The sequence below is a fragment of the Microtus oregoni genome, unplaced genomic scaffold (assembly GCF_018167655.1).
Source record: "Microtus oregoni isolate MIOR12 unplaced genomic scaffold, Mior012 000003F_ref0000135, whole genome shotgun sequence".
Taxonomy (NCBI): Eukaryota; Metazoa; Chordata; class Mammalia; order Rodentia; family Cricetidae; genus Microtus; species Microtus oregoni.
Genome location: NW_024543062.1, coordinates 25,082,467 through 25,110,100, shown reverse-complemented (window position 1 = coordinate 25,110,100; position 27,634 = coordinate 25,082,467). Strand labels below are relative to the sequence as shown.

Here is a 27,634-nt window from a genome sequence, read left to right as displayed (position 1 = left end):
ATCCAGCAGAGAAGGTACCCCAGAAAAGGTAAAAACCAAGTCCCAGGTCACCAGAGCAAAGAGAAGAGAGAACTGCAGAAGATGTGTGGCTAATTTGAATGGGGGTGGAACAAAGGACAGAGGAGAGCTGAGTATCTGTGGTGTTTCCAAAGGGGTACCTTCCAGAGAGTACCACCAGCGACCCCGGCTCAGAAGAGGAAGAGCATCAGTGCAGGGAGGGTGGGGGGACTGGACGGGGCCGTGGAGAGGGGACACAGCTCAGTATTAACATACTAACACGTTGAACTTCACCCTCACGGGAAACCCAAGTGCAGTGGTCTAAAGTCCTCCGCAACACCAGCTCAGAAACTCAACAGCAGAGCCTGGCCGAGTCTAGATCTGCCAGTCTTCAACACGTCAGTGAGAGCTGAAGCCAAGAGTTCAGGATTCTCACGTGACAACAACGAAGGTGATGTGACCACAGAAAACAGAACTTAGAAGACACCAGGCACTGTCGCTCATAGAGCTCCCCAAGAAGCCGATGAGGGAGGTGTTACTGCTCCCTCCACTCAGGGATAGGCAATTATGCAAATTTTACAGTTTAAAAAAAATACAAAATAAAAAGACAGTAGGGCTGGCATTCGAACCCAGGAAGCATGGTAGGAGTTCATGTTTGCAAACACAATGTCTTCCTGTTTGTCTCATTAAAATGCCAGCTGTCAGTGCAGGCTGGGACTCTACCAGCGAGCCTGCAAACTCCCCAGATGTCCACTGGCGAAAGCCCGAGACACAGGCGACAATGAGGCAAGGAGAAATTTGGTAGCAAAAGGCTGGGCACTTAAAGCAGAACCCAGAAGTCCCGAAGGTCACAGAAGGAGCCACCACAGCACGCCGGGACTAAGGAGAAAGCTCAGGGCCCTTTAAGGCGAAGCAGATTTGAGGCTGAGGCCTCTGTCCTGAATCTCACACCAGCATGTTGCCCAGAGAAGATGGACTCCCAGGGAGAATGAGAGCCCTGAACCTCTTATGAAACATCTTAAGTTTCTCCTACCGCCCCGGGGGTGGGAGAAGCAGTGAGCTATTAAAGAAAGAAACGCCAACAAGGTTCCCCGAGGACGTGGTTACCCAGAGGAGCTACTGCACCCGCAGGAAAGCTGTCTACGTGGAGAGGAAAGGTGAAAGACAGCTGGCTCGCCAAGGCTGAAGGCGCCTGCCTGTCTGGGTTGTCTACACTGACACCCTTAAGGCTGACTCTACTGGGAAAAATCAAAGTGTAGCCTTGGATAGTTCAAGTGAGACCAATTCTCCAAACCAATCACACAGACTACTCCCTACAAACAAACAAAAGAAACTAAAAAGCTACAAACTCCATGCCCCTTCCAATTCCCTTCTTAAGATGATAAAACAGCCTTTGTGGCTCACAACTGTGGCTCCCTCAGGAGGCTGAGACAGGCTGGTCATGGTCTCAAAGAACTTAGAAAAAACTGAAGACGACGCCATACGCGCACTATAGGGCTCTGGAGGATGCTACTGGAGGGACCCGTAACTTGACAAGCCCTGGAAATGGAATTTGTCTTTGGAGCCCAGTTAAATCAGACACGTGTAATATTCCTTCTCCACAGTTTAGTCCTCCAACGCTCCTAGTTTTCCTCCATCAGGCGAACCTTAGCCTGGTTGTCTTTTAAATCTCCTGTGATTATGAGACCGACCTCGGCCCCAATCATAGGCCTGCAGCCGGCCCATGCATGAACTGTACATCTCGTGGCCCTCGTTAAATCCTGCTGAAGGGGGAACTTCTTAGTACTGTTGGACAGACGCTTCAGATGCTTCAATCTACACGACTCCGACAGAGCCCTAAAAGGGAGAAACGTCACCACTGACGCTTTAGAGATAAGGAGCCTAAAGCACGGACACACGATCCATGAACAGAAAACTAGGGGGCTGCCAAGAGGGCTCAACAGGTCAAGGGGTTTGCAGCCAAACCTGAATTTGAAATCCAGAGGCTTACATGGTAGAAGGAGAAACCCAAACTCCCACAGGCATGCTGTGGAGTGTGCACGCACAAGGCCTCCAGTGTGTACTGATTTATGCTTTGGACGCTGGCTGACTCAGGGACTGGATTCCCCCAGCAAAACCCTTCATCCTTACCTCCCTCAACCTTGTCTCCAGCTCCAGCAGCCGATTCTTGTCACTGTGGTCTTGGTGGCTGATTTTCTCCAGCTGCTCTTCCAACTTTCGGTTCTGGGCCTCCAGTTTCCCGGCCTGTGTCTCCAGGTAAAATTTCTGCTGCCTGAGTTCTGAAATCATCTCTTCCTGGGCCTTCCTGGTGGGGGGGAGGGTAAACCAAACAGACTCATCAGAGGCAAGCATGTCTCCCTGGTACAGCAGGCAGAAATGGGGTGAGAAGGTACATCTTCAGTGAGTAGTCAACAGTGCTCTGAGTTCCTTGTCAACAGGATTACGGATGTTCAAGCAACAGATGCTAACATTACAATCCTTTGGTAGACCTTTTTGTTTGTTTCTTTTAGAGCCTGTATAGAGTAGAGAGAGGCCTCCTTCAAGTAGAGGGAGAGTTCACAATGCACGCTCTATAAAAGATGCTGCAATCGAGAAAAGACAACTTTGCTCCTTCTAGAACTCTGTGGTGCTTCCTCACCTTCCTGCCAATTGTGACAAGTATCAAATCCGAGAACCCAAGACTAGAGAGTGGGGGGCCCAACTGGTTCATAGTAAGATGAAAGTGTTTCCAAGGTCTCTGAAGGGATGTGCCGAGGGAAGACATTCCTCAGGACTGTAAATTCAGGCAAGGAGGCCGTGATCTGAGCATTTATAAACTTGGCTGGCCCTGGCTGACCCCCGAGGCACAACTCCCTATAGCAGGATGCATGGCTGAACTGGATGCACACAAAGTCACCTCCTGCTGATTAACAGCAGCCCAGGATGGGAACAGAGACAGCAGCTTTCCAGAAACAAACTCTAGCCAGCTTCCTCAGGCACAGGAAATGCTCTGTGGTCTGTAGGAATCTGAGGTACCTGAGAATACGTGACGTGTACCTTGGTGGTGATGCACACCATTAATCCCAGCACTCGGGAGGCAGAGGCAGGCAGATCTCTGTGAGTTCAAGGCCAGCCTAGTCTACAGAGTGAGTTTTAGAACAGCCAGGGCCACACAGAGAAACCCTGTCTCAAAAAACCAAAAGAATGCCTGACTCGAAAGAGAGGCTGCACAGGGGTGAGGCCATTCAAAGGAGAGCAAAACTACACAAGTGTGCACAGCACGGCTCAGCCGATGCACACACTTGACTTAGCCTGTGACGGTTTCCATCAGACAAAAGAACAGACTTTCTGTTCTGGAGCTGAGGCGAGCGTAGTAAACTGCTTACATGTTCCTCTGGGTGAAGAGACTGCTGTTTGCCGCCAACTTGTTGGCCTCGGACAGTTCCACAATCCTCTGCTCCAGGGATCTGATCTTGGAATCCATAGCGTTGATCATCTGAAACACAGGTGACCCCTGACACCTCACACACGGACAGTCTAGTCAGAAAGGGGTGAGGGTGGGCCCTTACAAATGTCCACAGGTGGGTTGGCCAGAGGTAGTGAGAGACCGCACAAGGCTGTACCCTGAAGGTCACAGGTGTCATTGCTCAGTGGATGGTATTCATCAATGAATAAATCGATGAATATGAAAGATATTTCAGTTGTTTTTCCAACTGAAACCACTGTCTCCACACTAAGTGGCCTGTATCAAAATCAGCTAGTAGGAGCTCTCAGGGAAGCAGCCATCCTGCACAGAAGCAGGCCTCTGACATCTCAGTGCCATTTGTACTCAACCCAGGCCTTTAGGAGCACGAACATACAACTACGTAAACATTATAACACATTTCTCTACGTTAGCGGTTTCTCAGTTTAGCTAAGGGTGGGGTCAGATAAAAATAAAACTAGGGGCTGCGGAGGTATCACAGCCTTTAATGTTCAAGGTCAGCCTGGTCTACAAGAGCTAGTTCCAGGACAGGCTCCAAGGCTACAGAGAAACCATCTCAAAAAACAAGTGTATACCTTGGACAGGCCCCTCCTTTAGAGAGACAGGGGAGGAGGCAGAAACCCAGCGTCCTCATGTATGAAAGCACTTGAACTGTGCTATGCTGCAGTCCCAGTCCCTTCCCTTGGGGATTCTGGGGTAGGAAACCCCCATGAGCATCTGGGATAATATGGATGGATTTACATGTATCCCAGGCCAGTCCCATGCCCAGCAAGTTTGAAGGGAGAGAAATCAGTAAATTTTAAAAGAAAGAGTGACGTGGGAGCCTGAGGGCCACTGGGTGCTGTCCAGAGGCACTTTGAAGGGACCCTGTGGTGTCAGTCACTAGAGAACACAAATCCAGCCACTGTTCTTTGGGGAACGAAGCTTCCTAGTACCCACAGACCCTGTATGATGTCACGGAGAGAACACATTACCAGATGAAATGGAGGGACTCTCGGCCTCACTCGAAACCCTTCTCGGGAAGGTGGCCTGGAGTCTTGCTACCTACCGCCTTCTGCTCGCTGAGGATTTTGCCCTTCTCGTGGGCCTCCTCTTCATGTCTCTGCATCATGTTCTCCAGGCTCTCCTTGTCGGCTAGGTCTTTCTTTATCTGATTGTCCAATACCTACGGAGACACAAGATGTGAATATCCCAGGAAGCTAAACTGGGGTAAGAGGGGAAGAGAGGCAGCAGAGGCCCAGGCCTCCAGACTCCAGGGCAAAAAAAAAAAGGTGAAACCCGAGCAGAGTCAATTCATTCACCAAGACGACCAAATGCCCAAAACCAGGTGGACATGAATGAGAAGTCTGCTGGGAAGTCGGGCAGCTCCAAAGACCGGAGAGCTGTGCCCAAACCAAGAAGGCTGATTCCAGCATGTGGGGAGAGGGAGCGCTCAGTGCCTAGCCCTAGACAGGGAAGCGCCTAGCATTTGAGAGCATTACCTTGGGGGGGGGGGGTGTCTCTTAGCAGTGGTTTTCAAAAAAGTGCCTTGCTCCTAATTTGTACAAAATGAATTCTGAATACTCCCAAGCCATGCATCTCAGAAGGAAAGGAGATGAAGGGCCACAGAGTCTGGGCGACTGGGGCTGATGTTCTGATACAACCAGCGACAAGATGATGTTGCCCACCAGTGTGTGGGTGGGACAGATAATATAAAAGACAGGGGGAAAGATCCTTTTTTCCTCTGATATAACAAGGATTAAAAGTCCCTGGAAAAAGGCACTGTGCTCAGGAAGAGAGAAATGCTGTGTTCTCAGGGCTCAGGCTGTTCCTGTGAGCACCTGGTCCCAAAGAGGAAAAATAGAACAGCAACGGTGTCACCAACCACCAGTTTGATCCAGTGTTCTGCAAGGCACTTGACCCTCCGAATCACCAAAACCCCGGGGACAGAGAGGAAAGATACTGAACTCCCCGAGCCTTTGACCAAGCAAGAACCTATGCTCCTCACCACAAAGAGTTCGCTTTGCTTTTGTGAACAACAACACTGCCATCCAACATCCGCCAGAAGACTGGAAATAAAGCTGTTAGAATTGGGGTCACAGATGGGACCTGAAATACGCCTTTCCCACAATGTCTATTGTGAGGGGCCCTCCATGGCTCCTGAGGACATTGTCCCTAAAAGAGAACTAGTCAGCGGGGAAGGGGTCCACAAGATAAAGGAAAGAACAAATATCAAAGAGGGCTTTCAACTAGAATTCAATGAGGAAGGAAAAAAAAAAAAAGAAAGTTAGTGGAGAAGCCTGGAAGTTGGCAAGCAGGGTCATGAGGGTTCAGAGCACTCAGTGGGGTAATAAAGTGACCGTTCTGTTGGATGTCTGAGTGTGGTTCTAAAATTATGAGCAAGAACACAGTGGATCCGGGGTATGATCAGAGCTATGACCAAAATGGCCTTACAGAAGCTGGAACCAACAATACAATACAGAAGAGATCAGAGGGAACAGCTTGTTTGGATCCCAGGAGAGAAGGCAGAAGAAAACAGCTTTTCTGGAACATTCCCTGGGGTCTATAAGATAGAGTTCTGTCCAGCTAGAAGGGACCAGAGATTGCACAACACCTAGGATGCCCAGGCTAAGGAAGCCCCCTTCTCCAGGGTGCTAAGGCAAAGGAAGATGGCTACTCAGAATGACTGTTCTAAATCAGATCTCCACCTTGGCAGCAATGGGTCCTGATACAACCTGCACGTTGATCAAAAGGGACATGCCGTCACCCAGAATGAAAGCATCTTGGCTTTGACAGGGTTTGACTGGCAGGGAACAGAGATGTAAGACAGACGTGGCTTTTGATGGGCCTTCAGTTTCATCATTCAAATCACACAGCGGATTCCACAAGGGGGTTACTGTCGTTACGCAGGCATTCTGAACACTAAAGTCTGGAAACCACTATAAATTCTAAACTAAAAGGTGAGCTCGATAAATTTAAGAGGCCACATCTGGACATTTTCCTACAGTCATTTAATAAAAAGTAACTGAAAATTGCCACAGCTAAGAGAGAGTGGCAGGCGGTGATGGCAGTGTGTCTGGGTGAGGACGGACATGCTGGACTCGCCAAGAGAGGACCTCTTAATGCTAAGGATGCAAGCAAACCCAGAACAGGGTCACCACAGACACCAACAGCCTCTTTCAATGACTGGGCAAAGAAACGATCACATATGATAGAATGACCAAAGTCATGTGACCGGGGCTCAGTTCTCAGGAGTGGGGGTAGGGTTGCTGACAAGAGAAAGTATTTCAGACCAAAAGCCAAGCAACAGCAGACAAAGAAAGAACGACTAAAACAAAGTTGTTTCTATCTGAAGGCATTTGCTGACCCAAGTGAACTGGAGCTCCTGTCTCATAGCCTCAGGTATGAGAGAAGACTGAAGTCAAAGTTTCCTGTAATGATGCACCAGAGAAAACGGGCAAAAGGGAACAGCCATCATCGGGAGGGAGAAAAAGAGAGGGGTGCAAAGCCAATCTTCAACACACCAGTCATCAGATACAAATGCTCAAAAAATGACAGACCTGAAAACGAATACATAGGATCAAAAATTATCTTTCATAATCTAGCAAACTTGGGAATAAAACAAATAGCATATCTGCCTAGAAATAAAACATATTCCTGAAATTAAAACCTCAATAGACAGGTTTGTCAGCAGTTTAGACACAGTTAAGAGAGGCTTAGCAAAGTGGAAAGCAAGGCAGTAGAACTCACCTAGGATACAGCACAGAGGGACAAAGAAACGGAAACATGGAAAAGAGTGGATTCCAGGAGATCTAGCCCATGTCTACTTAAGTTCTCAAGATGGCAGCAAAGACAAAAGAGAGCAAAAATAATACTTGAAATATATTAAACACTGATTTTCTTGGTATTGAGTAAAAATGTATCAATCTACTCAAAATTTCCAGCAGGATAAATAAAAGAAATCAACGTCCCAACAACTCACAGCAAGACTACAGAATTAAAGACAGAAGGAGACACACACACACACAGAGACACATACACACAAGCTTAGCTTCATTTTCAGGAAGGTAACAGTAAGAGTGGGGTTGAGCAGCTAAAGAGCACTGTCGCAGCTACAGAGAACACGGCACCTAAGAACAAGGCTGACGTGTACATCGGCAGCACAAACTGAACTTGGAAGTGGTTGGGGGCAGTACAGTGGAGCTGGGGAAAGTATGAGTGAAAATGAGCAAAATGCATGCATGACTATATGTAAATATCAAATTATAAATAATATTATCAAATATCAAATAATAAAAAGCATTTAAAAAAAAGAATGGGGATGGGCACTGTTACATCCAACAAATACACCAACTTAAAATGCACATTCGAGAAAATAAACAACACAAAAGTGAAGGTGAGGGGGCGGGGACACAAGAGAGGGTAACTGAAGAGATGTGAAAAAAGCAGCTGATTAGACATGTAAAAAATGTCATAATGAATTAAATGGATGATTTTGTACTATAATATATGCCATTTCTAAAAAATGAAACTAAGGAGCTGGAAAGTGGTTAAGAGTGCTGGCTGCTTTTGTAGAGGACCTGAGTTCAATTCCCAACACCCACGTCAGGTGACTCAAAACCATCTGTAACTCCCAGCTCAAGAAAAAAAACAATACAAAACAAAAAACCAAATCCATTGCCCTCTTCTGGCCTCCTCAGGTACTACACTCACATGCATATACCCCACCCCCACCACACACCTAAAATTAAAAACTAAATCAAAATTTAAAAATAAAAAAATTTAAAATGAGGATTATACAAGCACATTTTCAGAACAACAGTAGCTCTTTACAAAATTAAGTTCTCAAGGATGTACTTTAAATGAAAGGAAAAGGTACTGAATGAAGTCAGAAATGCAGAGAGAAAGTCAAAAGCAAAGAATATCATGACTACGTGGGCAAATCTACATAAATCACGCCCCAAAACCACCGTGGGTTAAAAACGAATAAATAAAGATGGAACCACAATATGGAATGAAGAATATATTAAGCTCCAGACTTGAAAATCTCCCATCATGCAGTAAGGACAGGGTTTAGCCGCGGATGCAGGGAAGCCACCCGTGTGCTCGGGAAGGTTTAGACAGGACTGGCAGGGTGGCTTTACTTTAATCTTTTCCTCGTAGTGCTGTTCTTTCTGTTTCAAGTGTACTTCTAGGTGTTGTGCCGAGACCTGAGCCTCCCGGTGTTTCTCCTCCAGCTCCTGGACACAAAAGAATAGTCAGTCAGGCGTGCTCAGGGAAGGGAGCCAATGCACACGAGACAATCACAGGAAACACGACTGTCACAGGCACTGCAGGTCACTGCAGCCACTGCTCCCTCCAACACTAGACGGAGGCTCTTGGGAAGAAAACTGCCAGTGTGTGGCCTTGGTTCTCCCAAGTCCAAGCAGACACACACACACACACATACACACACACACACACACACACACACAACAGCTGGTGGGCTGTGAGGCCAGATCAGTTGGTGTGACAGATCAGACAGGGGCAGCGGCTCCACTTTACACAGAGAAATAAAGGCAACAAGGCAACAGTCAAGAGTTCAGCATGGCACAGAGACCCTGTGTTGAGCCTTGGGCTATTTTCATTGTTAATGTTCATCAGCCTTAAATAAGAAAAGGGATTTTAATTTATTATGAAGATAAACAATACTTTGGGTCTTCCTCATTCATAAAAGCATTGCTCAAGAACCCGCGCTAACGTCACAATCAGCGTAAGTATAAAAATAACCGTGGCGTTTGGAGTGACCACTGTAAATGACTGGCATGGGAGAGCGTGGACACTGGAGACGCACGCGTGAGACTATGTTTACATGAAGCAGCGCTAATGGGAATGGCGATGAGAATGAAGACGCATGCGTACACAACACACGAGAGAGAAGAGAAGCTGGAGCCAGCAAACAGACTAGTTGAAGGTTCTCTTGCTTCTTTCATTGCTTTTTCTGTCTTTAAACAAAATTGTGATTCATTTGAAAATTACACCAACTTATTTGCCTGTGTATTTTAAACCGACCTCTTAGGAAACACAGCATCCCGTTCACTCGCTAAAAGACACGCTAAACACAGGCGCCGTTGCATCAGAACCAGGAGTCTGAACCCTTAGTTAACTACTGACATCAGAAGTCATTACTCCCAAGTTCTCTTCTCTTCATACTCCTGTGAAATCCTCTATGAAGTCAAAGCAATGATAAAGAATTTCGAAGAATGAGGAAATTATATGGGATATGCCCAGAAAACCGAAGGTGGGGGGTACTTTTGGGAGTCACAGGCACACAATGGCTCGCAAGTCTGCAGCTACAGGCTTTGCTTTGAGGCGCCGCTGAAATGCTCGGGCTCCAGACCAGGCGCACAAAACCCACTGCAACGTGCCAGATGCACCCCTGGGGAGCTGAGTGTAAACAGGGGTCCAATTAATAAAAACATTTCGCGGGCTTTGCGCATGTTCACGACAGGACTGCAGAAGCAGAGATGGTGCTGTAAGGAGGCCCTGATCACCCCCTTGGAAACTTCTCCTCACAATGGCAAGCATTTTAAAGCAAGGACATTTTGGGACCTGCTTGCCAGCATCATCTCGATATGACAGCTTGATGGGTCGTTCTTGGCCCATGTCCCATATACCCTGCAGCCTGAGCACAGGGTTCTTGAGCAAGAGGCACGTTCGGCTAAAATGAAGGCACAGACGGTCACTCACAAAGGCACTTGGGCAGGTGACAAGATACATTCAGATCAAGAAACTTTACTCTTTGGTTACAAGGCACTTGACAGTCATCTTTCCTCGGGTTCAGTCCTCATAAGATGGCACAGAAATGGGAACAGAAATCTAAAAATCGGTTAAAAGAAAACCCAGCACTCAGACAGCTGAGCCTGCTGGCTACGTAAATAGTAATTTACAGTCCAGAGTCCGACTAACACCTCGCTGCTTGGGCGTTTTGCATTTTTTGTTGTTGTTGTCATTTTTTAAAGCGTGTCTTTTACTACACACATCAGAGCAACTCTTCCTTATGTCACGCGGCTACGGTGGTTCGCTGCCGTATTCCAGCCCCCGGAACAGTGCCTGGCACATAGTAGAAGCTCATTAAATATTTGTTGAATGAATGAATGAACACGTCCCCATTAAAGAGAGAAACACTTCGGAACCACAAGAGCTTAGCCCTTCATTAACTGTTTGTTAACCAGGGAAGGGGTAACAGTGGCAGGACCTACCCTTACTCACAGTAAAACTCACATGCTTGACAAGAGTTGAGAGAGATTCTGATGACAGAACAGGAGATCGAGAGGGAGTAGACAACCACATCTGTCTTGTGTGCAGACACACACACATACACACATAAATAGAAAGACTGGGAGGCAAAGCCAAACAATTTAACCGATCCCTCTTTCATCCTTTTGTTCAAGAACATCCCTACATTGCAGCTATACCCAGAGAAATCTTTCGGGTGTTGAAGAGTTTGTATCAAGTGCTACACAAGCCTGTAAGCCAGCCAGCCTTGAGTTCATATAGCTGCGGGCACCTCGGCTCCCACGAGTGAGGAAGAGAGAGATGAAGTGGCCCATTTACACCCCCACCTCCTTTTAGGGGACAAAAGGGGATTGTGCATGAACCCCAAGTCATCCCTAAGCCTCTTAAATATTGACATCCAACTTCTGCCCTTGGGAGCGAGACTTGAAGGTGCTGCCTCCCCCACTGCCACGGCCTGGCCTGGGAGGCGCATCATCATATCCACAGTCTCAGCCGCCCAAGCGCACATTCCCTGATTAAGTTAATTTGGTCATCAGCGCTGAAGACAGACTCCGAATGATGACACACCTAAAAAAGGATGCTCCAGCGGAGGCCATGGGGTAAAGTACGTGTAAGCGCCAACCCGGCAGAGCCAGTGCGTGGGTGAACAGCGATCTGTGGCAGCTACTACTCCGAGAAAACAGTCCCTGTGACTCACTTCTTTCGCTTCTAAAAACAAGAATTGGGGCTTTGGTCTTAGAAGTCGAAAACCCAGTAGATTTTTGCACTGGTTTTGCCACATTAATGGCCAAACAAAACTCTGCTAAAGAGGAGAACAGCGGGCGGGGGAGGCGGGGAGATAAATGCATGATATCATTCTGTAAAACGCCAGGTGAGAGCACACAGAAAAATGACGGCAACGGCAAGAACAGGTCTGTCACCGTGCCGAAATGTCCCGTGCTGGCTTGTCCGGGCTCCTCTCCGGTCACCTACTCGGGGACACCTCCCATGGGATGGCATTGGAGCCTTCTTGCCCCCTTCCCTTTGAGACCTCTAGCCTCTTATCTTTGAACTTTGACTTCCACTCCTGCTCACCAGAATTTTATCAGCCATCTGCTGGATCTGTTGGGACTTTGTCTGGATGTCGTCCTTCAGTCTGTTCTCTCTACGCTCCATGGTCTCTAGTCTCTTTACCTTGTTCTCCAGAGAGTGCCGGCGTTCCTGTAGGTCATGAATCAATCAGAGAGTTTTAATGGAGCAACAACTGTGGGCATACCACCTGCACCGAGGGAAAGAGCCCTCGAGAGGCAGACACGCAAGTCGGGAAGAAAAAAATCTTGGGCACCCGAAGCAACGGCGAAGACGACAACTCTAGAATCCGGGTACTCAGCAGTGTGGATTATAAGAGTGCATTCATTCATTCAAATATTTACCAAGCACCTACTATCTGCAAAGTACCACACTAAGCATCATGTGAAATACAGAGAGGAAGGCGATGTCACTCTGCCCTTGGAAAACAAAGGACAAACAACAAACAAATACGACGTGGGTTAAGAGGGGGAGAACCACAGAGCAGACACAAAGGCAGGAAGGGGCCATCTGAATGCACAGTTGAGGTATGGGATAAAGAGGCATGAGCTCTGGAGACACTGCAGGGCAGGAGAAGACGGGGCGGGGGAGCAGGCCACTGACACACAACAATATTATGAAAGAGAAAGCTTGGGGGAAACACAGAGGTAGTCAAAAGGCAATGGGAGTTCCAAGGCAAGCCCAGACTGACCACCACTGCAAAAGGCTGGGGAAGCGCAAATGAAAAGGAGCCAGCATTTGTGGGTCACATGGCTATTTCATAGGTCTCAGGTGCACCCAGCCTCAAGGGGTACACCTAAGATATATAGAGACCCTAAGTCGGGTAGTGATGACACTCGGGAGGCAGAGTCAGGCGGATCTCTGTGAGTTCGAGGCCAGCCTGGTCTACAAGAGCTAGTTCCAGGACAGGCTCCAAAGTTACAAAGAAACCCTGTCTTAAACCGCCTCCCCACAAAAAACAAAACAAAACAAAAAAAGTACACAGAGACCCTCAAACACTGGGGATGGGGCAGGAGTACTTGGGGGTCCACGAATATTATCTTGTGTGAGTTAGGAGGGGAGAAGGAAAGACCTGAAGCTGGAGATCCGGAAACCGTTCCATCTGCTTAACTAGCTCTGGACCATGAGGAAGGCTACAGGGAGGGCAAAGAGGAGAGGAAGTCAGGGACTCGCTGCAGCACTGGGGTCACTCTGGACTTGAGGCACTGTTCACACACACGCTTGGGTTTCAGGACAACAGTGGGAGGCAGCAAGGAATGCAGGTGAGGACAGACCCCAGACAGCCGGGTCACCATGTACAGGCAGAGTCACATGAAGATTGTGGTGGGGAAGAGGAAAGGCCAGGGGACAGACAGGACAGAGACACTGATTGTGTTCCAATCAACGCTGAGACAAACAATGAGGGAGGGCGGCAGAGAGGCAGAGACGGGCAAAGGGGCCTCACTTTGTACTCTCGATTTGTCTGCACTGTTTAAGTTTTGACAGTGAAAAGCCACTCGGATTTTCAGTATAATTATATAAATGATTTCAACAACAACAACAACAACAAAGAATCTGATGGGGAAAGGGCCCAAAACACAGGCCTGGAGTCGCCGACGAGGGTAACCAAAACACAGGCTCAGAGTCGCTGACAAGGGTAACTGGTGAAGCCGTGGAGAACAGTCTGTTAGATCTGCATTGTGTTAGAAACAGCAAAACACGGGAAAGAAAAAGAAAACCACAGAGCAGCAGCCAATGAGCCTAGAGAAAAGAGAACCCAGAGCAGTCGAGAGGCCAGGGCGGAGCAGCAGGACCCCCTGTCCAGGCATCGCCACCTCAGAGCTGCTGAGGTAGGCGTGGAAGGGTTCTTCAGAGAGGAAGAAGTTTGGTCAAACAGGAACAGTGATGTTTCAGTTTTTTTGCCTCAGCACAACCAGGATCAAAGGCAAGGTCAGCTGGGGACAAATAGCTCGGGCTGAGGAAAGGGCCCCGCTCACCTCGGCTTCAACCAGCTTCTTTTTGATGCCTTCGGAAGAATCTTCTCGGTTGTGCAGCTTCTCCAGCTCCCTCTCGGCTCGCTCCTTGGCCTGGCGGATATTCTGCAGGAGCTCAGTGGCCTCTGTGCTCGCTTTTACAGCCTGGCAGGAGAAAGGGGGACAGGGCACTGATGTCTACATGGACTCGTATGGGGGCAAAAAAAACGAAAACAGAAAAAGCAGGAGATACTGAGCACATCAGGGCCAGTCTTCAAAGCAGGAGCATTCACTTACTGCAGATCTTGTGTATATTAGGTATATTCTTTTTTAATATCGCTGAGTTTGTAACAAGTCTCATAGTTAAAATTGATGTACTTCTCTTTCTTGGGATGACTGACAATCTTTTGTTTCTCCAATTCAATGCAATACAAAGAACCAAACAAAGAGGTACCTAGCATTAATCTGGTTCCTTCTGACTACTCTGCCTGTGTGGAGCGTGGAAACGAATTCAACAGGAAAACAAGGTCAACGCTAGCCGAGTTATGACCTTTCAAGGACTGATAATAGTCTTGGGTCTGTGATAATCGACAAGGTAAAAAGAAAGAAGGCTGAGCCTCTTAATTTTGTCATTTATTAACTTTGATTTGGGTCTAACCTGCACTACAGCTTTTACAGTATTGTGGATGACATCTGAATTTAGGAGACAAATTAAAATGTAAATGTATATATAATATTTACACATACATAGGATGCATGTGCATGTGTGTGTGTGCGTGCGTGTGTGTGTGCGTGCGTGTAAAGCATCCTCATATATATCACTTCAACTGTAATTTTAACAAGTGCAGCTAGTCAGCTGGTACGGGCCTGTGATCCCAACACCTGGAAGGAGGATAAATGAGTTCAGTGCCAGCCTGTACTGCATAGCAAAGCTCTGGTAAAAATTTTAAAAGTGGAAACTATAAGAAAACACCAATTCTAAGACCTGTAATATGCCAAATGGGAGCCAGTGGCCACAAGGGCTGCTGAACCCTGAAATGCATGAGAACATTCTTTTTATTTTTAAAAGCTAATTTTAATTATTTCAGTCAAATAACAAGAGACTCATTGGACAGAACAGCTCGAAGACAGAGATGTGTCGTCCGGCCACATCGAAGTGCTTAGTGACCTGGAAAAGGCTAAAACGGAAATGCGATGCTATCGCTGTGGTTTGCACAGTACGTTTTTTAAAGAAGGAGGAACTGTCCTTATTAAACCAACCACCAAGCATGTGCATAGACAATCTGATGCAGAAACCATGTCCCAAACCACAGTCCCTCTGTCCGTCTGCTGGGCACTTCTGCGTTCAGCTAGAGAGGCTTTGAAAAGTGGAGAGCAGACCTTCCTTCCCTGTCCCCATCCCGGAAAAGGGAGAGCCGTAATGAAGATGCTAATCACGCCGTCACATCACAAGTGGACACAGCATCAGAGCACCATTGTGTGCACTTCCGCATTTGTCAATCATTTCTTAACAAGCCAAAGCACAACTGAAGCAGCGCAAACTGTGCCAACATCTCCCCACACCCAACACACACAACCACACCACGACACCAGGGAGCCATCACAGTCCCCAGAGAGCGGATCTGCCACAGTCCTGGTGGAGGAGGAGCCAGGCTGCCCCTGCAAACATGCAAAACGAGAAACCTCCCCTCCCAAGGCACTAAAAGCCACTTTTGGGTTTCTGTTCCCAGAGTCTCACACAAGTTTGGTTTTTAACATCCCAAAAGGAAAACTGAAATCCAGAAGCCTGATATCTGGGTAACAGTACACATGCCCTTCATCATCTTTAGTGCTGGTGACTGACAGCTTCTCTCTTCCTTACTGCTCTGGGGTGAGGCGGACAGGGACTCAGGAATAGGGGAGCCCCCTCACGGCCCCTCAGTGGAACTTACCTTTTCCAGCTTCTCCTGGAGCTCCTGGATTTTGAGCTGCTGCTCAGCATTGATCTACAATTAAAGCCGGGGAGAGAACAGAGCGATCAGAGCCTGCTCTTGCTACCTGCAGCGTGGTCCTATTTCCTCCAGGGTTCTGTGGAGCCTCTGGGGTTTGTTTTCTAGAACTTACTAGCATAGAACACTGGCCTGTCAGAGAAGCGTGGGTGTGTCCCAACATGAACTGCGGGGTGGACTATTGATTTCTGTAGGACTAGCAACATATATGAAGACAACGTGGCCCAGTGCCTTAACACAAAAAAATTTACCAAGTACCTGGGTAGATGATAACCCCCCACCCCCCCAAAAAAAAGAAGGAGAGAGAGAGAGAAAGAGAGAGAAGAAGGGGAGGATGTTTTAGCCAGGGATGGTGGCATGTGCCTGAAACCCCAGAACTTAAGAGAGGGAGTCAGGAAGGCCAGGAATTTAGGGCATCCTCAGCTACACAGTGGGCGTGGGACTAGCCATGACTGCATAAAACTCTCTTTAAAAGGGGGGGGGGGCTAGAGAGATGGCTCAGTGGTTAAGAGCACTGACTGCTCTTCCAGAGGACCTGGGTTCAAGTCCTAGCACCCACATGCCAGCTCACAACTGTCTGTAACTCCAAGATCTGACATCCTCACACAGGCATACATGTAGCAAAACACAAATGCAAATAAAAGAAAAAGAAAAAAAGAAAATCCCAATGACTTTATAAAAGAAAAAAAACAAAAAACCATTAAAACCTAGGGGCACGAAGCATAGTGTAGTGTATCAGTAACGGTACATGCCTGCATTCAATCCCTCTCACCAAAAAAATAAATAAACAAATAAAATATGATAGATTCATCAAGTATTTACAAAAGTATTCTTATGTGGTAAGCAGTCACTGGTAATATTACAAAACCATTTGCCCCAAATAGTAAACCCAATCCCAGAAGACACACCTTCTCAAGTTTGGAGTACTCTCCCACTTCAGGCTTCCCTTGGTCCTTAGCCTGTAAGTAAAAAGATACAACATATTGGGAATCTCAACAACCCACGCACATCACCTGTTGTACTTCCTAGGTCTCTGTGATAACATTACAACAAACAATAATAATGTTATCTACAAATAAAGGGGAGTTTTCTAAAAAAAAAAAATAAAAACTCATTGTGTCTCCAACCTACACTCATTAAGTCAGCGTGGCCTTGCATCTTGTGAAGATCATCCAGGGCCGTGCCCCCAAAGTCCCCTCTTGGAGGGTGGCTGACTACCTTCATCAATTTGTGCTGACATTCAGTGGCCTTCCGCTTGAATTCCTCAGCGGCAAGCCGAGACTCTCTCAGCTCGGATTCGTAGAGATCGCTGCGTCTCCGGGCGGACACGAGGTCCTCTTCCAATTGGCTCATCATCAACCTCATCTCTTCCACCTGAGCCTGGTACTCCTAAAGAGCGGGCAGAGGACGGAAGGTGAAGCCTGGAGCTCCACAGCAGAGGGTGGGCAGTGAGACGGATGTAGATCAACCACAGGGGAAGGTGTACGTTGGAAGAAAAGTGTCAAAGGACAGATGGGCAGACAGAGAAAGACGTGAGTGGAAGGATCTAGAGACAGGAAAAACTGGGGGTGTTGGGGGGCGGGGAAGAAGGAAAGAATATTAAATTGTTTTAATGCAGGACACGTGTCTAGAGTAACCCCAGCAGGAACACACATGCGGAATCAGAGATGCTGAGCAAACAACCACACAGATTCCGAGAACCCCCAGGGATGCGCAGACACGCGGAGAGAGCTGCCCTCTGAACGAGGATGAACCGCACGTGTGCTTCTCCTCCAAGGTGCTTGTTTCTATAGATTTGTCCTTCGGACACCACGTGGTCCTAACACAATTAGATATGGTACTAGCTTTGAAATTAACCTTTCAGACAGCACCAGAGGGTAATTGGAAACCTCGGAGGAAATCATCTGGGAAGGTGAAACTCATCATTGCCAGTTTCTCACCATTAATTTTTCTGGGCTCAAAACGGAAGGTTGAGCTTAGCATTGATCCTGCAATGCAAGTCACCCTGAAATCTGAGGAGTCAAAAACACTGGACCGAGACAAAATAACTTGCAGGGGAAAAGAGATCTTTCCCCCTGCAAGAAAAATTATCTTGTTCCCTGAAGCAAAAGCCTTAAAATGATCCAAACAGTCCAATGTTTTCCAAAATGAATTTTAAAACCAAACCAGAACATTTGAATCAAGGCTTCCCACCACCTCCCCACCCACACACATTGAGATTTACCAGAAGAAACAGGCAACAGCCTTGAAAACTTAGGAGCCAAGTATAGCAAGGCTCTTCAATTACAAAACCAAGGCTAAAGTATGATGCCCTGTCTAACAGGACCAGGGATAGGAGGTGGTAGGTAAAACACGAGAACAAGAAATTAAGCCAGCACTGTGGCATTCATGAACTCCAGTGACAGCTGCGAGGTGAGGCATCAACCAGGATGCTGGCTGCTGCGCTTTAATTCAGCAGATTACAACTTAATCTTTGATGATTTTGTTTTGTTGGAGATGGGACTCTACCTTTGTATGTGCTGGGTAAGTACTCGAACACAGAACTACAGTCCCAGCCACTTCTGATCTCTCTCCTTCCCTCCGTGCGAGCATGTGTGCGTGCGTGTGTGTGTGTGTGTGTGTGTGTGTGTGTGTGTGCGCGTGCGTGCGTGTGCATGCATGCATGTGTGATGCGCGTGACTCTGGAGGTCAGAAAACAACTTTCCGTCTGTCCGTTCTCCCTCACATCACACGGGTGCTGGTTTCAAACTGAAGGCACCATACTTGAGAGGCAGCATTGTCTAACTGAGCCATCTGGCCTGGCCGAGTTTAGCCTTTGGTAACAGCAGGGTGTGAGGTGCCTGCTTGAGCTCACTGTAGCAGACATTGGGGAGGTATTGCAAACTCTGCAGAGTTCAGCTAGCAATGTTCACCTTAATGGGGGAGCGGGGGAGCATGAGCCAGAACAGGGAGCACAACCCTTCCTCTCAGCCAGCAGTGCATTGTGTCTGAAGGCCAACCTTGGGATCATGGGCACATGGGTGTGCTGTGTAAAGAGCTTCAGACATCTGACCTGGGACACAGGTCATGGGTGAAATGGCAGAGCCTTTACTCAGGTTTCCTTGAGATCCTCTTTATCTGGGGATAATTTATGACTTTCATGACTTCCATCCATCAGAAAAAAAAAGTGACACATGACACATGTCTGTAATGCCACTACTTAGGAGCTAGAGGCAGTAGAGGCAGGGGGATCAGGAGTTCAAGATCATCCTCAGATACACACCAAGTTAGACGCCAGCCTGGGCTATATGGGACCCTGCCACATAAACACCAAAAAAAAAAAAAAAGCCCAACCCAAATACCATATTTTTACATACATGTAAATACACATACATACACATAAATATACATTACACATATACACTCAAGTCATATTTTATATTACTAGTCTACATTCATATATTATTTGAATGTTAATATGATCCATAAAAGCAATACTGATAACCTAACAGCTCAGTTTTTAAAATTTCAATAAAAAAGGAGAAATTGAGCCAGGTGTGACGGCACACTGCTATAATCTGAGCACTTGGGAGACAGAGGCAGGAAGATCCTAAATTGAAGGCCAGTCTGGGCTACATATAATAGAAGATTAAAATATTTGAATATTATATGATATTTATTATTCCAAGTTATTTTCCCATGTCTGATACATCATTGTGCCACCTTAAAAGTACAGTGGTCCCCTGTCCCCAAGCATGAATGTAAATTACTGAATGTAAAAAGGAGCCTGCCAGCAGATAAAACCCTTCAAGGTGTGAAAACAGCAAAGTTCTAGAAGGTCTTTGGCATATTTTGTACTCAAACTTTTCCTTAAAAAAAAAAAGTATGATATGACATATGTGTGTGTGCGCGCGTGGGCACTATGGTGGAAGTCAGAGGAAGCATGGAGGAGATGGGTCTTTCATTCCACTGTGAGGTAGCAGGGATCAGGATCAGACCTGATCTCTGTACCAGGTCTCTGTACTCAGAGGCAAGCACCCTTATCCCCCAGGGCCATCTCGCCAGCCCTCAAACTCCCTTTTTGTTCTCAAACTTGTGAAGAAGATGTTTTTCCGTTCCCTGTCCCCACCCTGCCTCCTCCATTTCCTGCCCCTCTTTGGCCCTGAAGTCCTGGCCAGTCACCATGACATTGCAGGAGGGTGCCGAGCACAGACCATGGGGTCTGTGTGCAGGAGCAGCAGAGAAAGCCGCTGTAGCTCAGCATGGAATGACTCTCAGGCACTGAGTTGAATGGGTCAGAACAGACAAACAGAAACAACTGTCCATCTTCAGCAAGCCTTCCAGAGGGAGCCTTGGGACTGTGTAGGAAGAGGCCCGCATGGTCCCGTTCCCAAAAAGTCTGGAGGGCACAGATGACTTCTGAGAACTGTCACTGTTTGGGGGTATTGGAGTCAAAGTACGAGAGGGGCCTGCTAGGCATACTCCAGAAGAAATAACTGACTAAAAAGAGAAGGTTAAAACAAAAATGAGCAGAAACTCATCCGAAATCCATGAGAAACCAGTGTGCCAAAAACTAGTGTTTGCGTAGGCCTTAAAGGCATCCTTTGAGCCAGGAGATGGTGGCGCACGCCTTTAATCCCAGCACTTGGGAGGCAGAGGCAGGCGGATCTCTGTGAGTTCGAGACCAGCCTGGTCTACAAGAGCTAATTCCAGGACAGGCTCCAAAACCACAGAGAAACCCTGTCTCGAAAAACCAAAAAAAAAAAAAAAAAAAAAGGGCATCCTTTGTCTACAAACATCCCTTGCCTACCAAAAAAAAAAAAAAAAAAAGCCTTTTTAAACATATCATTCTTTAATGAGAAGTAAAATCAAGAACCGAAAACTTTTCTCTGCCCCCATCGGAACTTTTGCCAGTCATCTGAAACTCCACATGCATGCCGGCTGTGAAGTGAATCACAAAAGATGGCTCTGAACTCAACCAACAGCACCGAGCTTTTCAAAATGTCCTGATTAATTCTCTTTCTGTGGAACGCATGGACACCAGCTGCTCCCTCTGGTGGCCAAAGACAGCTTTCATTTCCCCAGGATGTCCCCAAAATTAATTTCCAAGCACAATGAACTGATGGGAGATAAAGAACCCTACCTCCTGCAGCCTTCAGGATGAAAAAAAGAAAACCCATGTTGATAAAGGGGTGTGAGTCACCTGTCAAAGCACAAGTCTCAGGGCATGCGTGTGGCCTTCAGAGCCTCCCAGGGGGTGACGTGCAGAGATGTTATGACCCATTTGCAAAGTTCCCAGTGCATATTCACTTATGATTTTCTTACACAGCAAGAGGGTGTCAACCTACCATTTAAGAAATATTGAAGCCAGGCGATGGTGGCGCACGCCTTTTATCCCAGCACTCAGGAGGCAGAGGCAGGCGGATCTCTGTGAGTTCGAGGACATCCTGGTCTACAGAGAGAGTTCCAGGACAGCTACACAGAGACCCTCTCAAAAACAACAACAACAAAAAAAAAACCCACAAAAAACAACAACAAAAAAACCCAACTTGAGGTGACAAGGAGAATATGAGATAATCCACTGATTTAAAGAATAGCTAACAAGTTGAGCTATCTGCAGGAATCTCTTTCGTTGGAGCCATCCAGACGGCCAAGTCCGCGCCACCCAGAGATGAGAATGCTCACTTCTATTAGTGTTCCCACTAGGTTTCCTGGAGTGAATGAGAGTTGCCTGGCAGCTGATAATTCCGCTCTCCAATTACTCATTTCCATCTCTTCATTAAAGTTTCTATTTACAGTGTCTTCAGAAGACAGAAAAAAAAAATCCAAGCTAAAAAGAAAACAATGAGGCGATACAAAAATGAGCCTCTCAAGAGAAAGCCCTGTTAGTAAGGCGGGGGGGCTGTTTAAAGGTCTCTGTTCTGTTCTCTTCTGGAAACTCGGGGGAGTGGGATTGTGTACCCAGATTTGTTATGTTGATTCTGACTGGGGTGTGTCCACGAGCGTGTGAATGTGTAACTGAATGTTCATGGTCTCTTGACAATGGAAAGTACATCTGAAAAGCTAGAAAAATACCAAATTCTTTTGGGACCATCCAAAGAAGAGGTTGGTAAACTTTTGGTAAAAAGTCAGAGTAAGAAGTTTTGGCTTTATAGAAACACACTCTGAAAACACCCTCGCTTTTGCCTCTGTGGTATCAAAGTCACGATAAATAAAATGAGCATGGTTGTGTCCCAGTAAATCTTTAGGCAAACTGAAATTTGATGAATTTTTCAAAATTACAAGCCACAAAATATTCTTTTTCTCTTTTGCCTGATCATTTAAGGACACAAAAGTCACTTTTGTTCTGAGAGCCACAGAAAGTATGTAGGAGGCCAGACCTGTCTGCTCAGTGTATTCTTTATTAGAAGTGGTAGCTTTTATGGGTTGAGGCCTTCAAAAAGGGCAGAACCAACAAGCTGGTGTGATCTATACGATCACGGAGAAGCTAAAGACTCCACGTGGTCGCCTGCCTTTCTCTATGCTTCCACCCTTTATTCCGGCAACCTCTGCCTCTCAGACAAGCTGCCGTCAACTGCAGGGCCACTGGGCTCTGAGGGAGCGGTCATACCTGCTCCTTGATCTCTTGGAGCTTCCGGCTCTGCTCTCTGATGTCATGGAGAAGCTGCAGGGCTTTGTCATCCTCCTGGGACACCTCCATCCGTGCTTGCTCCAGACTTCGCTTTAAGCTCTGCAGAAAGCAAAGGTTTTAATAGGGATGCCCGTGGGTCGTGTTCTGGCTGAAGAGCTTCATCAGGACAGCTGCAAGCTGCTCCGAAGACACCGGCATGGTTTCGAGCGACAGACCAGAGCGGACACCTCCAAGTGGTTGCTGATTCCATTTTTCGCCCTGTAAAAGCCACTTGGTGGAAGAAACGTCATCGAAAGCTCACAACCTTACGGGCCGAGCCTGAAACTCTACCAGCTAGTAGCCTGGCGTCATCTACCTATCCTGGCAGATACTTACGTGTATGGTCAGGACTGAAAACCAGTAAGATCCTGTGTCTCTTACAACCACCACCTCCATGACTATCTAGTGTATTCCAGACTAGAAAAAGCTCTTCCAGACTCTCAAGGGCATACGTCTGTTTCAAAGAAGCAACCGTTCATCGCCTATGTGGCTGCCATTTCAGAGTCCAGTAGACTATCTCCCTCCTGACTAGCCTCCGAGATGCCTATCACCCATCCGCTCCCCTCTGTGCTCCAATGGCACTGACAGAGACATCTGAGAGACAGATGGAGAACTTCACCCACCACTGAAAGGTGGCCAAGTCTGGAACACAAACAGCGCAGTTATTCGTAATCAGCCACATGCCATAGATTTCCTCTCCCATGTGTAAAAAATCAAAGACTTTATAAATGTGTGATTCAACCTCTTAAGATTGTTTAACAGGGCACATTAGAGAAACACCTGAATGAAAAATTCCACGAGACAATGGAGAAGACAGTCTACGCTTGTGAAGGAAAGGAAAAAAAAAATGGAGCTGTATGAGAAATAATGACAGAGGATCTGGATCTCAAGGGCTGAATTTCCTCGGCACTACCGTGCTTCTAAATTGAATAAAAAATTGATTTCCAACAGATTCAAATTATGTTTTCTGGTACAGATTTGGGAGTTTAGTCCTCAGAGCTGATCACGTTGACACAGCGTAGACCAGAGAGGTTGGGGCAGGAGATGTCAGAAGTCTCTGCAGAAGGCTTTAGTGACAGCTGACTCCCATCTCCAGGACCTGTGCTGCCCAGCAGCCAGCATGGGTTTTTTGTTGAAAACCGGTTCCTTCCTAGGGACCTCGCACCTCACTCCTGCAATCTTTGCTACCCTGTCTGACTCTACGCTCTGCCATTGGCTGTGATGTGCCTCATGGAGCTGTCATGAAACAGGATGAGACACACACAACAGGAAGTGCCGCCTCCGAGGGAAGGGGGGCTTTGGGGAAGGCTCACACTGCATTCTGTGATGTAGGTGGCAAGGTCCTGCTCCAGGAGGGATCTCTGAGTCTCAGAGGCCTTCAGTTCCACCTCCTTCTGACTAAGCACAGCCTCCACCTCTGACACTCTCCGATGTAACCGGGTCATTTCCTGCTCCATCTGAAATAAACACATGGATGGGTTAAAAGGGCCCAAGGAGGTTTCGTGGGAGCAAGCACATCTCAAGCAGGCCCCTAGGCCACCTGGTGGTCTGGGGTCGGGGGGAGGGGTTACCGCTAATTCGCCAAGAGCTGGGATGGAAATACCATTGCTTCTTCGCCCAGGAGCACACAGTTCTTCAAAAAGACAGTCACCAAACGCTAGGTCACTCCTGTCATCCAAGTCCCGCTTCGCACGATCACTTCTCTAACCCACTTAGCAAAAGAGCCACCATCATTTTCACCTTTTTTTTTTTTGTTATTGGTTTGGCTTACACAGATGTCACTTTAATTTTATATTTTATCCTAAATCCATCTTGATCCCCCCCATCTCCTTGCAAAGATCTAGAGGAAAGATCCAGAACAAGGCTGAGGGATAATTATTCGTCTGCACTCTTAGGAGTCCCACACAAGCAGTGGTTTTTATTAAGTTTTCAGAGAGTTGCCTCTGGGCAGGAACAGTGAGTATTAAGAGACGTTGAGCATAATCAACACAGTGGCCGCCGTGACACAGGCAGGAGTTTAAAAGACTAGGAAGAGAGACTTCGCCTCAATCCGAGCAGATGGGAAGCATCTCAGCCACAGGTGAGGACCCAGGCCACCTGCTGGAAGAAGCAGACATCGGGCTGGGTCATGCTGAGACACAGGCTGTTTTAAATCCAGGGTCTCCTCTGGTTAAGATTTAAAGGATTTATGGCAAAGTCTAGGCCCGAATTCATCTCCCTCTGAGCTGCTGGAGGTGCGGCTTCAGCGAGGGATCAGGAGGCTCAGAGCCAGCCGTGGCCCCCGGCGGGTCCCTTGGCATATATTGGCGGGAGGATCCTGGAGCAAGGACGGAGGCCGGCTGCGGAGATAAATACCTTGTGACACTTGTCCTGTGAGTCTTGCAGCTCTTTGCTTTTGATGAGAAGTTTCTTTTCCATGGAGCTAGTCTTGGCAGGGGAGTCCAGACCCGACACAACAGACCTAAAGAGAAACACAATAATTAAAAAAAAGTCAAATGGTATGCCCGTCAGCCCGGGAGCTGTGTTCAGACATTGCAGCAGAAACGGCAGTCCTGCCTGCATTCTGCTGCGGAGCTGGCTCAAGCATTTTCTAGTAGCATTAAAACCAGGGGGCAAGGAAGTAGAAGGAAGCATGGACTGTGGCAGGTAGACTTGGTGCAGAGTCAAGGGAACCTGGAGCCAAAACTGGCTTCTGGGAGCCCTGGTTTGCAGAGCTGTCCAGCGGAATGATGAGAACAGAACTTGTCACACAAGAAAGTGTGAGCATTCAGGGCACAGCCTTTGGCCTGTGTTACTCCTTTCACTGACACACTCAACAGGTACGGCTTCAACACTCACTGTGCCACCGGCGAGGCACATAACACACGGGGTCCCCGCTCCTCCCAAAGCTGGTGTTCCAGGGAGAGCAGACACTGCACCAGGAAGGTTCAGAAACAAAAGGCTTACTGCTGAGAGAGACTTGAGAGGAGGAACAAGCATGTGGTCCAATGACAAAGTGGAACGAGAGAGGCTGGGGACAAGAGGAAGTGTGACCCAGGAGGGCTTCTGAGAGAAGGTGGCATTTGAGACCTGAAGGATGAGAAGGTTCTAGATACAAAAGGATCTAACAGGAAGGAAGCAGCGGGGACAGGGGACGGCAGCTATGCTGGCCCTGAGGCAGGACAGACATGACCGAGCGGTGTGTTGTAACAACACACTATGAAGTCTGTCTGTTCCTCCCCCAAGCTAGCCAGTTCCATTCTGTTGTGTTCACTGTAAACAGCCCATGCTTACGGTGATGAACCAAATGGCGTGCTCATTCCCTTCCCCCAAATGTCGATGTCCAATCCAGAAGCTACAAAGACCACACATGAACACTAAGTAGCTGAGATTAAGTTAATGATCTTGAAATGCAGAGATTATCCTGGATTACCCGAAAAGTCCAATATCCTCCCCACAGAATCCTCATAAGATAGAAACAGAGGGGTAGGGGCCCCACAGAAGTCCTCATAAGATAGAAACCGAGGTGTGGGGGACAGAAAGCCAAGCACAGAGGCAGGGCACAGAGATCTGAACATGCTACACAACTGGCTTACAAGATGCAGAGGCAGGCTAGGACTTAGAATCCCCAGGGCCCACATAAAGCGCAGCACAGAAGTATGTATGGGTAACTCAGAGTTCTACAGCAAGGTAGGGGACAGAGCCAAGAAATTCCCTGGAAGTTCCCAGGTCTATGGAGAGCAAAGTAAGCGGCCTATCTCAAACTAGGTAGAAAGCAAGGACCAACAACCAAAGTTGTACCCTGTCCTCCACACAGGTGTCATGAGGCGCACATGACACCATACACAAACATAAAGATAGGGAGCCACCAAATCACAAATGGGCGGACCCTAGGAGCTGGATAAGATAAGGAGGCTAATTTTCCTCAAAGCCCACAGGCAGAGTACAACCTCATTTAGGCTATCTTGAGCCAAAAGAAACTCACATGGAACTTGGAACTCCCAGAACTGTGAGATAGTAAGTGTGTGTTCTTCCACGCCTCTGGGCCTGTGCTGACTTGTTACAGCACCAGTGAGAAACTCAGACACTCACCCAGCTGTGACGTACCTGGTGCTCTCTGAACGCTAGACACATTTTAATCCTTTATTCCCCACAACTCACTGAGGAAGACACAACCTATTATCCTCATGTTACACATGAAGAAAGTGAAGCACACAGAGATTAAAGAACCTGCTGGTTGATAAATGGTTTCTGTTAGTCTACAGGAAGCGAGAGACTGAAAGGCTAGATGCCCCTGATGTCGCACTTAGGAAACATTATAAAAATTGCATGACAAGCTATGTAGGGAGTGGACTAGAAGGGCTCTCTCACACATGTGCGGGTGTCCTGGGGCTAACTAGGGATGGGCATGAGAATGAGTACCTTGGTGGGGGTTTAAACACTGGGTGAAGAAAAAAAGTCAAGGCCATAGCAAGCAACCGTTCTTATGCATGGAGGGACATGGTGGTGCCCACTGCTGCCCACAGTCCCATCTTGGTTGCCTTGGTAACAGGACTGCAGGAGCTGCTTACTGATGAGCACTCGGGGTCTTCCCAGCAGGCGCAAGTTCTGTTTTCTGGTGCCCCAGACTACTTCTCGGCCTAAAAGAGATCGGCCCCCTGCAGCAATGTGGAACACCTCTCTGCTACAGCTGCCAACCCAGTGACAGGGCGGTGAGACAGCTCTCTGTACGCAACAACAGGAGTCAGGCTGCACTGGGTACAATCTGACCCATCACTTCCAAGCTGTGTGGCCTCCCTAACCTCAGCTGCCGCACCTGTAAAATGGGTAATTATAGTGCACGTTGAGCCCCAAGCACAGCCCTGGCACACACAAATGCCAACCATTACTATGACTGGTGCCATTTTTATTACAATCTCTACAACTCTGGAAATAGCTCGTGCCTCACAGGCCTAAAACAGTTGCTTGAAATAATAACACTCAGGGGGCTGAGCGTGCTGTGCGCTATTGTTCACATCAAGACAAACAAGGATTATTCATAGAAATGGGCAACAAGGATTAAAACCCAGAAATAAATCTTTTTTAAAACTCTCACATTGAGCTAGAAATTTTAACACTTCTCACAAGCCTATATACTAGCCAAAATACACACAGACACACACACGCACGCACGCACTCATGCACGCACGCACGCACGCACACACCCTCTTCCTGCTTTCACAGGGATTGTTTGGGATGGCCTTGAGTTTCCCTCATCCCTGATTGTACTTTGGTGGGCAGG

General features: G+C 47.5%; 1 protein-coding gene across 9 annotated transcripts in view; it reads right to left on the bottom strand.

Annotated features, from left to right (window-relative positions):
* Nucleotides 1-27,634, bottom strand: part of Cit (citron rho-interacting serine/threonine kinase) — a 178,832-nt gene that overhangs the window by 60,007 nt on the left and 91,191 nt on the right. For 4 of the 9 annotated variants that reach the window (XM_041647361.1, XM_041647376.1, XM_041647382.1 and 1 more), the window contains exons 11-22: nucleotides 24,730-24,835; nucleotides 23,688-23,831; nucleotides 22,315-22,434; nucleotides 16,857-17,114; nucleotides 16,634-16,684; nucleotides 15,669-15,722; nucleotides 13,762-13,902; nucleotides 11,792-11,917; nucleotides 8,584-8,679; nucleotides 4,509-4,625; nucleotides 3,363-3,472; nucleotides 2,128-2,302 (exon numbers count right to left, since the gene is read on the bottom strand). In XM_041647361.1, the coding sequence (XP_041503295.1) occupies nucleotides 2,128-2,302; nucleotides 3,363-3,472; nucleotides 4,509-4,625; nucleotides 8,584-8,679; nucleotides 11,792-11,917; nucleotides 13,762-13,902; nucleotides 15,669-15,722; nucleotides 16,634-16,684; nucleotides 16,857-17,114; nucleotides 22,315-22,434; nucleotides 23,688-23,831; nucleotides 24,730-24,835 (1,498 nt within the window). The remainder of the gene's footprint in view (nucleotides 1-2,127; nucleotides 2,303-3,362; nucleotides 3,473-4,508; nucleotides 4,626-8,583; nucleotides 8,680-11,791; nucleotides 11,918-13,761; nucleotides 13,903-15,668; nucleotides 15,723-16,633; nucleotides 16,685-16,856; nucleotides 17,115-22,314; nucleotides 22,435-23,687; nucleotides 23,832-24,729; nucleotides 24,836-27,634) is intronic. The other 5 variants (XM_041647384.1, XM_041647417.1, XM_041647402.1 and 2 more) reach the window with 3 other exon arrangements.